The sequence below is a fragment of the Pelobates fuscus genome, chromosome 1 (assembly GCF_036172605.1).
Source record: "Pelobates fuscus isolate aPelFus1 chromosome 1, aPelFus1.pri, whole genome shotgun sequence".
Lineage (NCBI taxonomy): Eukaryota > Metazoa > Chordata > Amphibia > Anura > Pelobatidae > Pelobates > Pelobates fuscus.
The window spans coordinates 459,027,224-459,044,903 of NC_086317.1; the positions used below are offsets into that span (position 1 = coordinate 459,027,224).

The 17,680-nt window shown below is 37.3% G+C and overlaps 1 protein-coding gene across 1 annotated transcript in view; it reads right to left on the reverse strand.

The window, feature by feature from the left end:
- FAT3 (FAT atypical cadherin 3) overlaps positions 1–17,680 on the reverse strand; it is a 445,851-nt gene that overhangs the window by 118,342 nt on the left and 309,829 nt on the right. Inside the window, exons 9-10 of the mRNA XM_063430785.1 lie at positions 6,119–6,394; positions 4,113–4,323 (exon numbers count right to left, since the gene is read on the reverse strand). Of these exons, the coding sequence (XP_063286855.1) occupies positions 4,113–4,323; positions 6,119–6,394 (487 nt within the window). The remainder of the gene's footprint in view (positions 1–4,112; positions 4,324–6,118; positions 6,395–17,680) is intronic.

Below are 17,680 nucleotides of genomic sequence, written 5' to 3' on the forward strand. Positions count from 1 at the left end.
CGCTTAACAATATTACAGATACGTCTCCTGTCTCTGTGAGCAGTAGCTCCGGGAAGACACCTCACAAGACCACCATTGTCCATCTCCACACCTTTTATGATGGAATCCCCCAACAACAGCTGCTTTCTATTAGGCCTTACCATAGTCTCCAAGCCTCTCTCCACAACATCACTAGCCTCAGTGCCTCTCTCCACAACACCACTAGCCTCAGTTCCTCTCTCCACAACACCACTCTCCACAACACCACTAGTTCCTCTCTCCACAACACCACTAGTCTCAGTGCATGTCTCCATAACACCATTACACTCTGAAAGTGCAGAAAATGAATTATGTAGAGCAACAGACTGTGCAATAAGCCTTTTATCCACAACTCTAAGTCTACCAAATCCTACAGTGATCCATCTGCCATTCCTAGTATGTCTCTGCGGCAGTGGCTTTGCAGCAGTTCCAGCCTGAGTTCCACCCTGAGGAGGGCTTAAGTCAATATAATGTACCCTTGTGACTGGAATGCCTCGTAGCAACACACTCAAAATCACTCACTCCTCCTATATATGAAAAGGTTAATTATTCATCCTCGACATTTTCTTCACTTGAAGAGTCAATGAGTTCTATTCAAGTTAATGGAAGCTCTAACCAGTATCTATACACTTAAACTACCTAATAGTTGTACATAATTTAGATACACACCTGGAACTCACCCATGTCACCTTGGAGGTCTTCACAAAATTGCAAAGACTCCACAAGTGACAGTGCCATTTAAATTAGGTCTTTCTGCACCTGTATGTAGAGTACTGTGTCTATCAGGCTACAGAATATGGATTAAGTAACAGGCAATTTCATTATCAAAATCTTAAAATAGTTTATAAAAAATAGTACTTTATTTACATTTCTGTTATTCAGTGGAATTGATCAGTTAATTCAAAACGTTGACTGCACATTTGGCACAAAGTGCACAAAAGGATTAACACCTTCATGGAAATAATTTACCAAGACATTTGTCACGTAAAGGGGTCAAATAATATAAAACCATTTTACCATCTCATGCAGCAACTAAAGATCAGAGACTCTCGATTACATAATAGATTTGTAGATCATGCTTTCTATGATGAAATCAATTTAGCACACTCCATTAACATCACCTGCTATTTTTGAAGTCACTAACCATACATAATGCTTTATTTCCATCTGATTTAATGTCCTTCCATGTCTACGGATTAGTGTGCACTGGGACTACAACTGCACAGTACAACTTGCAGATTTTTATCCCCAATACCTGACCAGCCGTGGGTTAACGTGAATTCAGCAGACCAACATCAAAGGAAAAGAAGCAGTGATATCGATGACCCCCCCACACAACAGCTTAATTAAAAACCTAAAAACGAATATATCTCTTTTCCTAAATGACCAGGACTCACAACTCCCATTGAACCAAGGAAGGCTTGATGACGTGGTTCTACCCTTTTGTAAAGTTCCACTCATCCTCACTGCATGTGTGGGGAACCATTTATAGAGATCCCAAAATTTCTTGGTTCCAGGCAGTATTTGGGTAATTTTTACCAGTGGACCAGGAGGTTATTAAGTACCACTGGAATATATAAGATATATAAATACTATGTCTATTGTGCTGTTCACATCCTGGACTGGTTGGCTGACTTATACAATATGTGAGCAACAGAGCATGTGTGGTACCCCCCCACTTCCAAAAGTATAATGGTCACTGCTGAGTTGTTGTTGGTTTTTTAAAATGTAATTTAATTAACGTTTCAGATTCATTAACTAATTAATAAGACATATTAGATTAATATTGCATGTTTTTATAAGCCAACATTTTGGTGGCTTCAGTAAGAGTGGTTAAAGGGAAACTGTCACTTGTCTGGAAGTTATGCCTATTGAATAAAACATTGAAAGTCACCTATAACTAGTGTTAACCTTTTATTTTCACAAGATGCTCCATTTTCTTTTAAAATTACATGAGAGACTTAGCTAATCGTATCTAATTCCAGTTCAGACAAGACTAAGCCAGGGCAAACATTACTGATAAAGAGCAGAACGAGAAACGTTGTTTCATTTCACTTTTCCCCTGTATCCATTCTCTATGTTGACTATCAGAAGCAAAAGACTGAGTTTCTAACAGTGATTACAGATAGAAGCACCCAGTTAAAGGATAAAAAGGTGTATATTTCTACAATTAGTTTTATTTTTCACACCTTTTATATTTTTGTAAATTTAGAGATAGGTAAGTATAAAAACATATTTGGAAGTGACAGTACTTCAATGAGTAAGTCTTAATTAAAAAGCTAACCCCCGATGTGTGTGCGTGCCATAGCACCCATTAATTGAAATACTATTAGTCAAATTATATGTATCATACTTATAGGTACAAAATGAATGTACATTGAAATCATTTGATCAAAACAGCAGGTGATATTAGGGATCGCACCCTTGGTAGTGAAGTTTGAAGAGTCTGATTGAAGAGTTTGGTTTGGTATGTTGGGTCTTTTTTTTTTTTTTTTTTTAATATGAACACTTTAACATGCAGACACCGAGATGTGGATCCTGATTTAGTTCTTGTTGACTTTCAAGAAACTTGAGTTTTGTACTAACATTCACCTTCTTCTTATTGCATTTTATGGGGGCACAAATAACGTATTTCTACATATTTCTGATTTTAATGCTCAAATAGACAGTCTGGTTACCATGAGAACTTACGATCCTTGCACGAGTTATGATGTACTGTTCTTTCTTGCTGAACAAATGTAAGACTGCAATAATGACCAAAAATCACTGAGGCTTCAAGCCCACTCCCTCAGTGACAAATGTCATATTCTGTCCATCCAAGTACAAACATGTCCTCTTCATTCTGTACACATATTCCTCCCAAGCTACAGCTGCATTCATACAGTGTTTTGTCTACAGTTCCACTCCAAAACTGTGAACGTGAACGGATCTGTCAATTACCGGAAGTGCTCAGCTCTTTATGAAATTAATCGGTATATCTCCACTGTCTGATCTGGACAGAGCTCAGTGCAAAAATTGCAAAGCCGAGGGATTTGCAGTGAATGCATTCAATTCAAATGAGAATAATTTTTTATGCATATTTTGGGTGCATTAAATATATCATTCATTCAACAGTGGCTACAAAAGGGCTCAACGTGGATTGAATGTGAGAGAGATCATGGGAATTTATGGGATCATGGGAAATGTATGTTCATTATCAAGAAATGCACTCAACGGGCCTTACTTGAAGGCATTTTGATGGTAGACTGATATTTGCACACCAAACTAAACAAAAAATGTACCAAATAAAAATAATACATTGTAAGTGAATTTTAGTTAAGCTAAATACAAACATAATATTTTTACTTGCGTCTTTAAATGTCTTCCTAGAATATGTTGATAGCTATATGTTGAGTTCTCTAGTTGACTACAGCTTAAATGATAAAGTAATTATCCTGTTGATTTGGAGATATAGAGGTATATATAATATTTCAAAGTAATTGTGATTTTTTTCTTCTTATTTATACATTTTTATCTCGCAGTTTAGTTTACCCCTCCCGCCTGCTTCGAAGAGAGCTTTCACATTATTTTTTTTTGACATTTTGCAAATGTCACTGTTTTTGCAAAATGTGTTAAAAGTGTGAAATGTGGGTGCATGTGTAAGTGTTAGCTTTTAAGATAACATTTGCAAATATGCAAAGATGTTGAAAAAAGAAATGAAAAAAAAAACCACACAACCACAAAAAGAAGAATACAGAGAACTCAAATCTAGGAAAAATATGTAAAACAGACGACTATTCAAACGTATACAAATAAAAATAACATTCGATCTATCCTTGCGTAGAAAAAAATTTGAGAATGTGTAAGAGACTATGAAAGTATATACACATCTAGTTCTTGGTAGTCTAACTTAATTTTCTCTTTCTGAGCTTTTTAAAAAATATATATTTTTAACACATATTTGTGATGTTTAACACTCCCCACCCCAACTATCCAATCCAAAGAATTCTAATAACATAGTGCTACTCTAGTAAGTAGAATCTGAAAATATGGAAAAATAGCAAAAGTGTTCAATAATGAATGAGGATATGTCTACAATGTATTGTCAACGTTACCTGATTCTATTGAGTAAATAAGCTCTGCATTTTCTCCTTTGTCTCGGTCCAAGGCAGTAACTTGTAAAACTACCGAGCCAATGGCAGCTGACTCAAACACCGAGGCTTCATACAAAGGACTGGTAAAATATGGACTGTGGTCATTGGCATCTTCTACAATGATTGACACACGAGCCAGGTTTCTCCTGTATGGAAATTCTTGATCTTTGACCTTTTATAAAGCAAAATTAGACAATTATCATTACAAGATAATAGCAACCTGATTTTAGTCATTGTTCCACTTAGCACTTAATTAGATAAAAAAAAGGAAATCAAATCACCAATTTACTTGATAAAGTGGAAAAAACACATATATGTAAAGTATTGTTGCATTTCAATACATATAAATCATATTTTACAAAGATCCATACCACATATTATTAGGTTTCATTCTAATTCCCCAAATTCTGACTTTTAAATTGTCTTTCTTGTTGATGTATAATTTAGAAATATTTCATAAAGATAACATCTTGTCATATACTTATATTAGCAGTATGATTTGATACGTTATTAATATTAGTAGTATTATTATTTATTTATTTTTTGTAGTGGACAAACCTGAAATCTTGACTATAAAGAACGAAGAAACCAAATAAACTGTTGCGTTGTTTGTACTGATCGTAGTGTTTCTCTGTGCTGTCAGAGAATACATTGTTCTTCTGACTTCGCTGGAGTCACCTTTGCCTATTTATCAAATTATGTTTACCTAACAAATGTATATTCAGATTAAGCGTTTTTTGTTTTTTTTTATAGTGAAAGGTCAAATTCACTAAGTGAATACAAAATGAACTGCACTTTTCCAGCCAACCTAATTTGAATTCAGTTATCAAGCAGGTTACGACAATAACAGCAAAGCTGGATTTTGTGAATGCCAATAAAAATTTGGGTATCAAGAAGAAACAACTGTGAGCAATATAAGTATGTGAGAGACATCATTGCACATTACTTTATCCTAATGAAGTAAGCATTTTTGCAGACATGTCTTTACGGGGAAGCATAGAATGGTAAAAAAAAAACAACAAAAAACACTAATATATTATTTTTTCTAAAAAAATATACCCCATGTAAATAAAGACACGGTGATTGGTTGGAAATGTTTTTAGTTTGATGAATATTTAAGGATCGATGCCTAGCACAAGTCTTGTATTGCAAAAAGCTTTAATTCTCTGGGTCCCAAGAAGAAACATAGAAACATAGAATGTGACGGCAGATAAGAACCATTTGGCCCATCTAGTCTGCCCAATTTTCTAAATACTTTCATTAGTCCCTGGCCTTATCTTATAGCTAGGATAGCCTTATGCATATCCCACGCATGCTTAAACTCCTTTACTATGTTAACGTCTACCACTTCAGCTGGAAGACTATTCCATGTATGCACTACCCTCTCAGTAAAGTAATACTTCCTGATATTATTTTTAAACCTTTGCCCCTCTAATTTAAGACTATGTCCTCTTGTTGTATGTATACCTTTGTAGCTCCAGTTGCTATACATGCTCATATCACTCAGCAGACACAATTAAATGCAGCAATATACACATGGAATTGTTAATTGTTAAAAGGGAGAGAGAGAACTGGAGGAAACATCTTGTTTTTGAATTATAACTAAAGAATGGAGTCAATAAAAAAAAAAAATGTATTTTTTTTGTCTTGAATTTCTTACTTATTTACCATAGAGTCATGTTTGATGTTATTGTTGGCTTGTCTAAGCCCTTATTGATAACCTCTGGCACTCTATGTATTTTAACTGTGAGAATTGTTAAGCCTATTCAGGCATTTATAGTTCTAGACAGCTGGATAGGTTAGTTATCAACATTTTAAACTAAATGATGGGACGATCTATTTTTGTTCAATAGATCTGTCCAAGGTTGATGTAGGACCATCCATCCAACAACCTTTTTCATGAATAATAACAGACAAGAGGAATTGCGTGGGTTAGTATTGGAGGAGGGGCTTCAAAAAGTTCTTACCATTACTGTAAGGATGTGGTGGGCTTGTGCTTCGTGATCGAGCCTTTCTGCTGTATAAAGCATCCCTGTGCTGGCATCGATCCGGAACTTTTTCATACTGATAGGATCAATGCTGCTATGGACTATGTAACTTAGTTTGTGATTTTCGTCTTTATCAGTAGCTTTGATTTGCAGAATCTCAGTGTCCGGGAGAATGTCTTCCGAGATTATGGCATTGTAACTTAACTGGGAAAACTCTGGTCCATTGTCGTTGTTATCAAGAACTCGTATCAGAACCTAAAAGAAAATAATGTTGCTATTAAAATCTTCTTAGAACAGAACAGCCCATATAATAAATATTTAGTTCAAACTTTAAAATTACAGAGAACGCAAGTTAAAGGGAAATGCTAAGCACCATGACCAATACAGCACATCGTGATGGGAATGATGCAAGTATTTCTTTGGGTACAGTGCCTCCAGTTTTTTGAGTGCTTTGATAAAACCTGGTGCACCCAAAGTCCAGCCAAAGTCTGCAGTGCGATATTGTGGAAGTTTAAACTCTGCATTATCAATACATATACTTACTAATTTCAATGGCAATCGTAGTGACTTTGCACAGGACTCAAACACTGATTGGTGTCCACATTTCTGTAGATACTACAAACATAAAATATCTGCATTACCCTGCTGAAGCAGAGGGCATTAGTTTTTGTTGTCGGGAGAGACCCAGGTTTTGTTAAAACACTTAAAAATGGTTTAACAATAAAGAAGGGATTTCACCCAAAGGCACCTTGCATCATAACTGCAATAAATTGTAGTTGTTACGGTAGTTACAAATTTAACTTTTTTTTTTATTACTGGCATTTATAAAGTGCCAACATATTTTGCAGCGCTGAAACCAATAATATTGTGGATGGAGATTATAAATACTGTTCTTATGATCGTGGCTCACAGCATGTGGATAATGGATAGGTTGGTGAATATGGTTGGTATTATAAGTCGTGCTATACCCTTAATGGTAGAAAGGAAGGAAGAGCCTAATTAAAGGCATATTGTTCAGGACTCAATAGAGAAATGGAATAATGGAGGGAAGGAATCACGCATGGAATGAAAGTAAGAGAAGCTGAGCCTTATCGGTTTGAGAAGGGCAGTCTCTCTCCCTCTTGTATGCACATTGAATTGATGATGGGTAGTGGAAACCTCTGTGCTTGTACATTCATGACAAGGTGTTGGGCAAATCCTTTTACATCATGACTGCCCTGACAAGTCATCTGCCAAGAATGGGATAATTAGGGCTTGCAGATACTGTCATATTTAGGAGCAGAGATTAGCAACGTTTATGGCCTTTTCTACAAATCCAGACAATGATTTATTACTATCTGTATTATTAATATTATTACTCTAATTACTATCCTTACTCCATAGCTATGTATATAATTGATCCTCTGTGTTCCCCTCTGTCCTCTGTACTACACAATGTCCTTTTCATTTCCTGTTCTCTTCCATGCTTCTCCCTCTGTCTTCCCCAGTATTCCATGTGTTAATGTTCCATATACTAAAGTACCTGCTCACACACTCCTCTCTCCTATGCATTGTCCTCGCTTACCTATATGTTGCTTCTTGTGTCTTTTGTAAAATTGCCATTTTCCTATCTGTTGTACCATTTCCCATTCTGTAAACCTCTCTGCCTTCAGTGTAGTCATTCCTTCGTCTTCTTTCCATGCTTTAATTAAGGTTGTTATGCTTTGTACGGAGCTGCCGTATCTCACCAATTCTTCATTTATCACTGCCTACATCCCTTATACTATCGCAGCTACACAAGATAAATATCTACCTAATGGAAGAAATGATCACTTTCTTGCTAGTGATTATTATGAAGAGACATGGCCGTGGCCACAAAGAATCACACTTGAAAATGCACATACTACAAAATAAAAAATAAATAAAAATATATATATATTTTTAATGCAATAACCAGATAATACCAATTAAACTGATTTTGCTGCCTACGCTCTCCTGTTTATATTATTTAAGCGCATGTTTAGAAAATACATTTGGCTCATTTTAGAACAATTAGCCTAAAACTCTGCACAGCTAGGATAACATTTATTTTTAAGGGGAATGCGTTGTACTACATAGACTTTAAGTAATTCAGGATTATTCGTCACAATTAACATTTCCTCTTTGTGTTCCGTTGTTCCGAACACCCAGCATTTCATCTGTCTGTGCCTCGCAAACCAATGCCGGCTGACGTGTTCCCCCTCTCAACTCATTTACAGCTAGCACACGTCTCTTGTTACTTGCTTCACATGTCACAGATGCAGAAGTTTTTTTAATAAAGAATCTTGTGGTCCACTAATCTTACAAATTAAGCTAAGGATGACTTGATATTCAAATGCTAAAGTGTTGCAAAAAAAAATACAAGACATAATAAATATTGAAAATGTCTTCAAAATAACCACATTTTTTGTGAATCCTCTGTTTTGCACTTAAAATGCAAAAATGTGGCCAATTGCAATTGTATTTCTTTCTGGTGTTTCTCTATATATTCATATGGTTCTTGAAGATTACTACTAAACCGCTGGTAGCTAATCTTGGCATCACAAATTCTTGTAAACTCCATTTCCCATGATGCTCATTCAATACATAGGTTGGCGAGCATCATGGGAAATTGAGTGCACAAACATCTGGAATGAAATAATTAGACATCTCTGACTGTACATGTATTAACTTGACCTGTTAAATGCCAAAATATTCCTGTTTTCCTGTGTATTTTATTTTTTATTTGAAGTATTGCTGCACAATTATGTCCCCTTAGGCCTGATAAGGCCTATTTTAGTGAGTCTCTTACTTTCGCTCCAACTCTCCCAAGGCAATACAGAACATATGGCCTTCCTGAACCATTGTACCTTTATATTGTTTGGATATTTTGTTTTTGCTTATCTTTTATTTCACAAGCCTACAAGGAATTTTATAACATCAGTACTTGAATTTAAGAAGATGCACAAAATATTTGTATGAATTATTACTAACATGGTTTCAAGGTAAAGCGGCAAATCTATAAGTTTGGCCAAGTCCACTTAAATTAAAACATTAAAAAACAGCCTGCTCCAGACCCCCGGGAAGGGAATACATTAAACTGTTAATCGGTATATCCACTCCCAATAACATATCTTTTTCCAAACTACATTTTAGTTGCATATCGGTAAGTCCCCTAAAATTTGTCAGAACTGCCCCAACCCCGGCCACATCTCAGGTTACACCCCTAAAATAAGAGTGGTTCTCTTCATCCATTTGAAATGCTGGGAGATACGGCAGGGTGTATTACTGAATTTTATGGACACAAAAATAGCAAATTATAGTCCTGCATAACAGATTTAAAATGATTAGATTTTTGGCCTAAAATATAAATTCTTTTGCTGATTGTCCACAACTCAGTCTTTAGTAAATACATGCCACAGCCAGGGCCATCTTTAACAAGGGGCAAATTGGGCAGCTGCCCCGGGCCCAGTTACTGGGGGGCCCTCTGCCCACAAACAGGATACTGACAAGTCCACCAGGATTCTGCAAAATGTCCCGGTTGGTAGCCACACCTGAGGTAATCAGGCGTCCAAGCCTTTTAATAGTGCTCCGGACCGGGCTCCATCATTCTGTTTGTTCCCCAGCACCCTGCTGGGAGGAAGTGAGATCACATCACTTCTTCCCAAGTAACAGCAAGCCTCATGGGAAGGAGGAGGTACACACAGGAAGAGAAAGAGGAGAGGGCTGTGTATCTGGCTGTAGAGTAGGAGGCACACACAGAAGAGGAGGAAGTGGAGGAGAGGGACTGACGAAGCCTGGTTCCTCAGCCTCCAATCAGCCGTGACCATCCAGCTCCCACTGGACCCCAGGGAAGCCACCCTTCTGTACCTAAAAGGTAAGGAGACAGGAGGGTGGATCTAATATGTAAATTGATTCTTATATATGCTGTGTACCTGGGTCTGTGTCAGTGTGTGTACGTGTGTGTGTGTGTGTGTCTGGCTTGTATGTCAGTGTGTATATCTGGCTGAGTTTGTGTCAGTGTGTGCATAACTTTATGTTTATCTGGCTGTGTGTGTGTCAGTGTGTGTATATGACATGATCTGTACAATGGGTAGACTAACAGACATGAATTTGTAACCAGATGAGTTGGACACACAGGGACAGATGGATTGAGGGCCCTGCTCAATGAGCTTACATGCTAGAGGGAGTGGGGTACAGTGAAACAAAAGGTAAGGGTAGGGTAGAAAAGTAGGTTGCTGGGATAGTATTCACTGGGGGCTTAGTGTTTTGCTTTGATGACAATCAATCGTATCTATCTATCATATTTCTATCTAATGTATCGATCATATCGAACAATCATATTGATCGATCGTATCTCTCTATCTATCATATTTTTTTAGAGTTCATGCTGTGTAAATATAACATTTGATATGTAAGTAAATGCACCATAACCACTGGTTTGCAAATTGTCTGTATCTTGTTCATAGATGGAAAACAGTCTGCTGTTTGTGTATAAGACAGTGATGAAGTTTTCTCCCTAGTGTGATAGCTTTATTACGAATGGCATTAAACTGTGCTGGTCTCTGATACTGTGTGGTGAGAACATTGAGATGGTTAAATGTTCAAATGAAGAACAAATAATGAGTGGTTGATTTATTGAGAAAGTGAGAAGGTTGGATGAATCAGGCTGTTTAGAAAATAATCAGTAGCATCTCGGCTCAGGAAGGTGTTCAAGATTCCGCTAATAAATGACTAATTCCTATACTGCTCAGGTTGGGCTCTGTGGTTCTAGCAATAATAAAACAATTTTGTCAGCTTAATGTGTTCCAAGGTTAGAATGCCATAATTTTGTTTTCTGTCTTTCTATGCCATAGCTATAAATAAAGAGACGCACAATAAGTAAAGAGATGTTCTTAATTTAGCTCTTTATCCTATTGTTGCTGATTTCTCTGTGCCTGGCAAGCTAAATTCTGTTTAGCTGAAGAAAAAGTGACAAAGAACGTTCGGTACAAAGTGCGGTGATATCTATACTATCCAAATAGTGTGTGCACATCCCTCAAGTTCCAACCTCCTGATTACTCCTTCACTAAGTCTTAAATTCAGAGCTGCTGCTGGGGGCGTAAGCTACATATCTCGGAAACTCCCACTGGACAGGAATTTATGGGAGGAAATACAACCCCCATATATGGAATATAGTTACATAGTTACATAGCTGAAAAGAGACTTGCGTCCATCAAGTTCAGCCTTCCTCACATATGTTTTTTGCTGTTGATCCAAAAGAAGGCAAAAAACCCCAGTTTGAAGCACTTCCAATTTTGCAACAAGCTAGGAAAAAATTCCTTCTTGACCCCAGAATGGCAGTCAGATTTATCCTTGGATCAAGCAGTTATTACCCTACATTGAAAGATTATATCCTTGAATATTCTGTTTTTGCAATATCTATAATAATGATAGCTGGTATTTATATAGTGCCTTTCTCCCAATGAGACTCAAAGAACTTTTTAGAGCACGTTCTCGGAATAGTAATAATAAATGTAATTATTACCCAATTGATGTTACTCATTTTATCGATGCTGCCAGGATATGAACCTGTGACCTTGTGTTTTTGAACAGGCTCTGTTGTTGAGGAATTTACCAACTGAGCTACCTCACCAGCATCAAGATCACAGGCTCTTAATTGTTGAAACCTCTTTCTGTTCTGGGAGGGACTCTCTGCTACTGCTATTGGTGTGTTTTTTCATATCTTTATTGCATTAAAAGTACAAAAAATGGGTCATTTTCAGTTCCTTTATGACCTATTTTGCCAACAGTGACAATTTGTTAAACTGAAAATGAGTGTTTTTCAAAACCAAGGCACAGGTTGTTCTGACTATTGTCAGAATTTCTCTTTCACAAACAAATTTACTTTGCCTGGACCATATTCATGCAAAGGAGTTTATATGTACAGTATCTAATAATTAGAATTGTTCATGTATGCACATGTAATGTTATGTTAGAAAGGGGATATTCTAAGCATTTTAAACACTACTGATCATAGTAGTGGTGATAATGTGAGGAGAATCCTACCCTAATTTTTTGCAATGGTTTGACCTCTTACCTTCGTTCAAGTCGGGCACTGATGCCATAACATGTATCTGGTTTCTAAGGCCACAACATGTATCTGGTTTCTGCAGAGCCACAGAAGCCAGATGATGATCCCTTTGGCAATTATTTGGCTGAGAACATAAGCTGAATGCTCTCAGCCAATGAATGGACCTCTGCACGTAGAAATATGCACAGAATTGACATTAGCTAGCCTAATGATGCTGCCATAGGTGGACTTACACCTAAAGTAGCAAAGAGGTTGCACTCTTTATGTGCTGCATTTTATAGTGAAACAATAAACATAGATGCCAAGCACCGTGCCCACTTCCAAACACTGCTGCTTTGAATAACCCTTTAAACCTTAGGCCTAGGTGTAAAATTTAACTTGTGAACAATATACAGCTCAGACCCTACTTTACAGCATCCTAAATGTGAAGGTATCGATTTGAATGGTATTCAGCTGAAACCCGTGACTTTGCTCCCTATTACACACCGTTATGAACAATTGTGATCTAGAAAAGGTGGGCTCTAGAATTGTGATCTAGAAAAGGTGGGCTCAGTAGCTATTAGAGAAGATTCCAGTTTCTCCTACAAAGTCAGGTCTTATCGAACATGATTTATTTATATATCGTCTGCTACATTTACAAAACAAGTAGTATCTCCATCTTCCCGGAGATAACTATTAAATGCATCTCACTTTTCATCCTTAGCTCCATCAAAGCATCCAACGGTGCACAGAGTGAAACAATTAGACTGGTACAAAGAATGTTACATTCTAATTGACTTAAACGAATGCATCCGTTTTAATAGCAAAGATTGAATGAATTATTTAACCTTAGCCACTGTAGTGCTGAAATGGTAATGAAGATAAGTAACAGAAGAATCTAAGCTCATGAGGAAAACAGTGGGATCAGACAAAGGGAAATAGTAACGCTATCAATATATAAATCTGCGGGGATGCATAAAAATAATATACTGTAATTTCAGCCATTGTCATTGTGGTAATAAATAACAGGGAATCTGGGCAGTAGGCTGGCACTGGATAGGTCTGAGTTTCAGTTATAGGCAATTCAAGGACAACAGCGAAAGCAACTGATGGGCAAGCATTAAGCGTGTGAGTGACGAACGCATTAGTCTTTTGTGGTTGGTAAAGTGGGCTTTAAATGCCAAGCACGACAGCAAAATCTCTCGGCACTCAGTGGGTTAAATAGCCTTCTAGAAGACTTGGAGAGGATCAGTACTGTAACAGAACTATTTGATTTTCTGTAGCCATAAACCTGTCCTGGCTCGGAAACATGATAAACCATCAAGGCTGAACGTTTTAGACAGATGCGACCCTCTCAATGAACCCTGCAGAATAGTCTTTCTTTTTGTTTCAGGAAGCCGAGCAATGCTTTTAATTTTGCTTCCTCTTCAAACACTAGATGATTGTGGCACAGGTTTTTCGTGGAGGACACGTACAGTAAATTCACTAAATTGTTAATGAAGCAATGTTCATAATATGTTCCCTGTGTCAACTGTGCTTCTTTACGAGAAGCATTTGGATTTGCGCTTGCTCAGCTCTAACAAGAAAGTTTGTGCTGGGCAAAAAGGGATGCGAGGTCAGCTCAGCTGCAGAAACAAGTTGTGCAGCTAAGAAAAGATAGGAGTATAGGCTGTTGGAAAGGAATTCTGAAAAATGCATTAATTCATAAATGCAGATATTTTTTTTTTAATTAAACATATGCATTTGTAACCAAGACAAATCCTTTAAAATTCTTTGAAGTGGCTCTGTCATGAAAAATGAGTATTTCATAAAGATAGAATCTTTATTAAATACCCACATTGTGGTAGAATTTCACTGAATTTCCAACCCAATCAAAAGATATAAAGTAAGGACTACATTGGTTCAGTCATTTTCATTGACTTGTCAAAGCTTGACACTGGGTGGTGCTGCCTTTTGTCAAGCTTGTCAGTTCCACCAGCCATCACCAGTTATGGCTGTAGGGAAAAAAGCACTTTCTATGGAGAATACCGCGGTCTGGTGGGATCCTCTATAGACCTCAATGCTTGACTCTCGTGCATGCATGAGAATACACCACTGATGTTGGCTCCTGGCAGCTGAAGACACAGGAGATGAAGAGGAGTGGATGGAAGATAATGGTGGCTATCATGAGGGGCAGCTTCAGGTAAGTATAACCTACCTTCCATGCTCCCATGGCCACCGGTACCCCAACGGAATGTCACCATCAGGGAATGTTGCTAATCATGCAAAGACCACAGGCAGTGACAGAGTATTAACTCAAACGTTTTAATATCCAAACAGTGATTATCTGCTTAACAGCTTTTATTCTTGTTGTTTTGGGGGAAATCAAAGTATGGCATTTAACATTGGTGAGAAAATAACATTTCCACGGCCATTTAATTGTGGATAAAACTATTTTAACTGTTTTTAATTGTATTTTAGTATTTTTCACTGATTAGACCAGATGTATAAGTTCTCTCTTTTTTAATTCCCAACAACTGTCAGTAATTATTTTTATAGGTTTTATTAATGTGTTATATAGACCAGCCGCCCAGAAAGCTCTTCCTAGTCCTTTGGATATTATGGTACTTGGAGGCTTGATGGTCTCTACAGACTGAGGGTGCAATAACTACACTTCTGCAGTGATTGTGATTTCCAGTCAATTTGTTCAATCATCAGAAGCACAAATGGACTATTTGCATTTTGAATGAAAATTAACAAAAAAAACTTAATTGCTTGCTAGAGGAAATTAGTCCAGGCAATTCGTCAATTAATTCTCCTTTTATCTAATTACAAGAAGAACGCTACTGGTTCCCTCCTTGTAATTAAATACCTGTTAAAGTGGAAGCACTGGGTACTGAGTGTGAGAGATGGGGTTGGGAGTTTAAATTAAATTGAGTGGACCGGGCCATATGTCCCTCCAACCCACAGCAATAACAGGGCTCTAAAACCATGCTCTCTCACTTCTCCCATATGTTTTGACAACTCTCACGATACTCAGCCCTTCTGGCTAACAATCAAAGGGATTGCACTTCATCTTAAATGGGAAAGTGGGGGTGAGCCAAGAATGATTCTTAGTTGTAGCAGAAGTGTAACTCCTATGCTGCTCAGCCAGCCCATCTGGTTAAACATCAGTGGTGTTATATCTGTGCCCTAGCTGTTCACAAACTTCGGGCAAGGCTTATCACCATTTATGTATGCAATACAACTCCATTCATGCACAGCCAGCAGTGCGGGCGAAGGATCATGTGAGCTGTTCTTCTGTCACATTAAACAAACTTCCCCCAATCACACAGCCCTGGGTCACCTTCCATTTTCCTCTACTCTAAACCCACAGTCAATGAGCAAAGTGCCGTAATCAGGATATATTTCTCTATGTAAGAATAACCCATTACTTTACAATGACTCCTGGAAATTTAAATCTCAGTGGAGCTTCTGCCGTCTAGCTGTATATGTCCACTTGTTCCTTCGTGGTCTTCTGTCTAGCTGTCTACTAACCAGATGTCTGGATGACTGCCCATCTAACCTTTTAACATTTCAACCTCCTGTCTAGTCGTCTCATGTTTGTCCAACTTCCGTCTGGTTGTCTGTCTGCATTCTCTTTATCTATCAATTTATCATTCCAATTACTGTCCAGCAGTTAGTTCTTTGTCCTCAACTCTCCCAACAAATTCATGTTTGGTACCATAAATATACTTTTAAAAAAAAAATATTATTATTTTACGATATTATATTTATAAGCACTGCAAAAGAACATAATTGCCCTATGACCTGTTCTGAAAAGAAAAGGATTAAGTTATATTTTCAATAAAACGAGTGTACGTTGGTGCTTGGCGTGTTTGTTTAAAACAACTCTTTGTTCGATTTATTTGAAACGTTGCTTTGAAGCTCACAGCCTACTCTCTGGAAATACATTTATTCAGAGCAAGCAGTTGAAGGATGTTGTTCACCTTCTTTCTTGAAGAAGTAATCACTTTTCCAAACATGGCCCTGAGCAATGATGTATTAAGCAGAGGTACAGCAAAGGCGTGCACCTCACTCATGTGTCTGAAAAATTAATCAGTCGGAGGGAACACTGGGGATGTTGACTTCCTTATGCATTAGGAAACTTACAGTAGGTTAGAGTCAAATCACGGGTCACTTGAAAGGTCACAACAGGAGATGATCAAGTTACTGGACTCAAGTCACTTAGCTCAGACAGACCTGCTATTATCACTAATTGTGTCATTATATTTTTTGTACTGGAAAAAAAAAGCAAATCAGTGGTTCTGTTATTTTTTTTTCTGTCTGTGTCTGAGCAACAGGGCAATAAAAATACACAAAGTGCTCTGATTTGGGGGACTTTAGGTTTTGCTCATTTTCATTTTAAAAGTTCCAACAATTCCAACTCAGGTTTTATTCTAATTTAGAGGTAGCGAACCTGTCTTTTTCCAGCTGTTGGTGCAATTTGAAGTCCCATCATCGTTTGCAATTTGCACCCTGTGGCTGATGAAATGCCAAAAGAGGTGTCAATAAATTGAAATCCATTGCTCATTCTGACACAATCAAAGGTCATTTATCTGCAGATCTAATTAACATGTTTGAAGCTCGAAAAATGTGTGAAAGACATACATGTTAGTAGATGTATGCTATAAGAAGACCCAGGTGGTGAGCATTGGACTCTCTTTCCTTACCCTCATTTTTTAACAAGAAAATATTTTACGGTCTGTCCTTGAGGGCAGCAGAGGACATATTTTAAATGGGAACTTTCCCCTAATGTAGTGGATCGCAAGCCCTTTAATGTGTGCTCCCACTAGGGAATCATTGCTGATGCAAATAGATTAAATTAAGGTCTAAGTAGGTTTTTGCAAGATTTTCTTCGTGTCAAATGTGGCACTTTTGCACAAGCACCAGTGTACAATGACACACAGAGAGATCTTAAAGAGGCAACAATGACCCACCTTAAAGGGGTTACTCCAGATACACTAACAACTTGTTTGAATAAGAATAATATTAAAGTGGCACTGTCACTGTCTGGGGACTCTGTATAATTAGTAAATTAAGATGCTATGTTTATGAAATACTAATTATGAAGGGTTGGGTGCTTTAATATATTTCATTAGTGTTTAAAACAAATGATGGAAAAACCATTCAGGTGGCACTTCAAGGTTAATACTTGCAAAACATTTTTGTTAACATTCCAAAACATTTAAACAATTCCATATCTTTACAGAAATGTAGGAAACTAAGTATTTACTTTTCCCATTTGTTTTGATTTATTCTGCAACACAAAATGAGTAGATATTCGAGAAAAATAAACAGAAATCATTTTCTAAGCGCTGCGGGCTTGCAGGCGGATTATTGTACCTGTCAAGGTAATCGACGTCTTATCGAAAGTTCAAATCAGCAGCTATTTGGGAGGCCATTATCATTGTCTATGTGTTTATCTAATCTATAGACCACCTCAAAGGATGACTTTTACTAACCTGCTACAA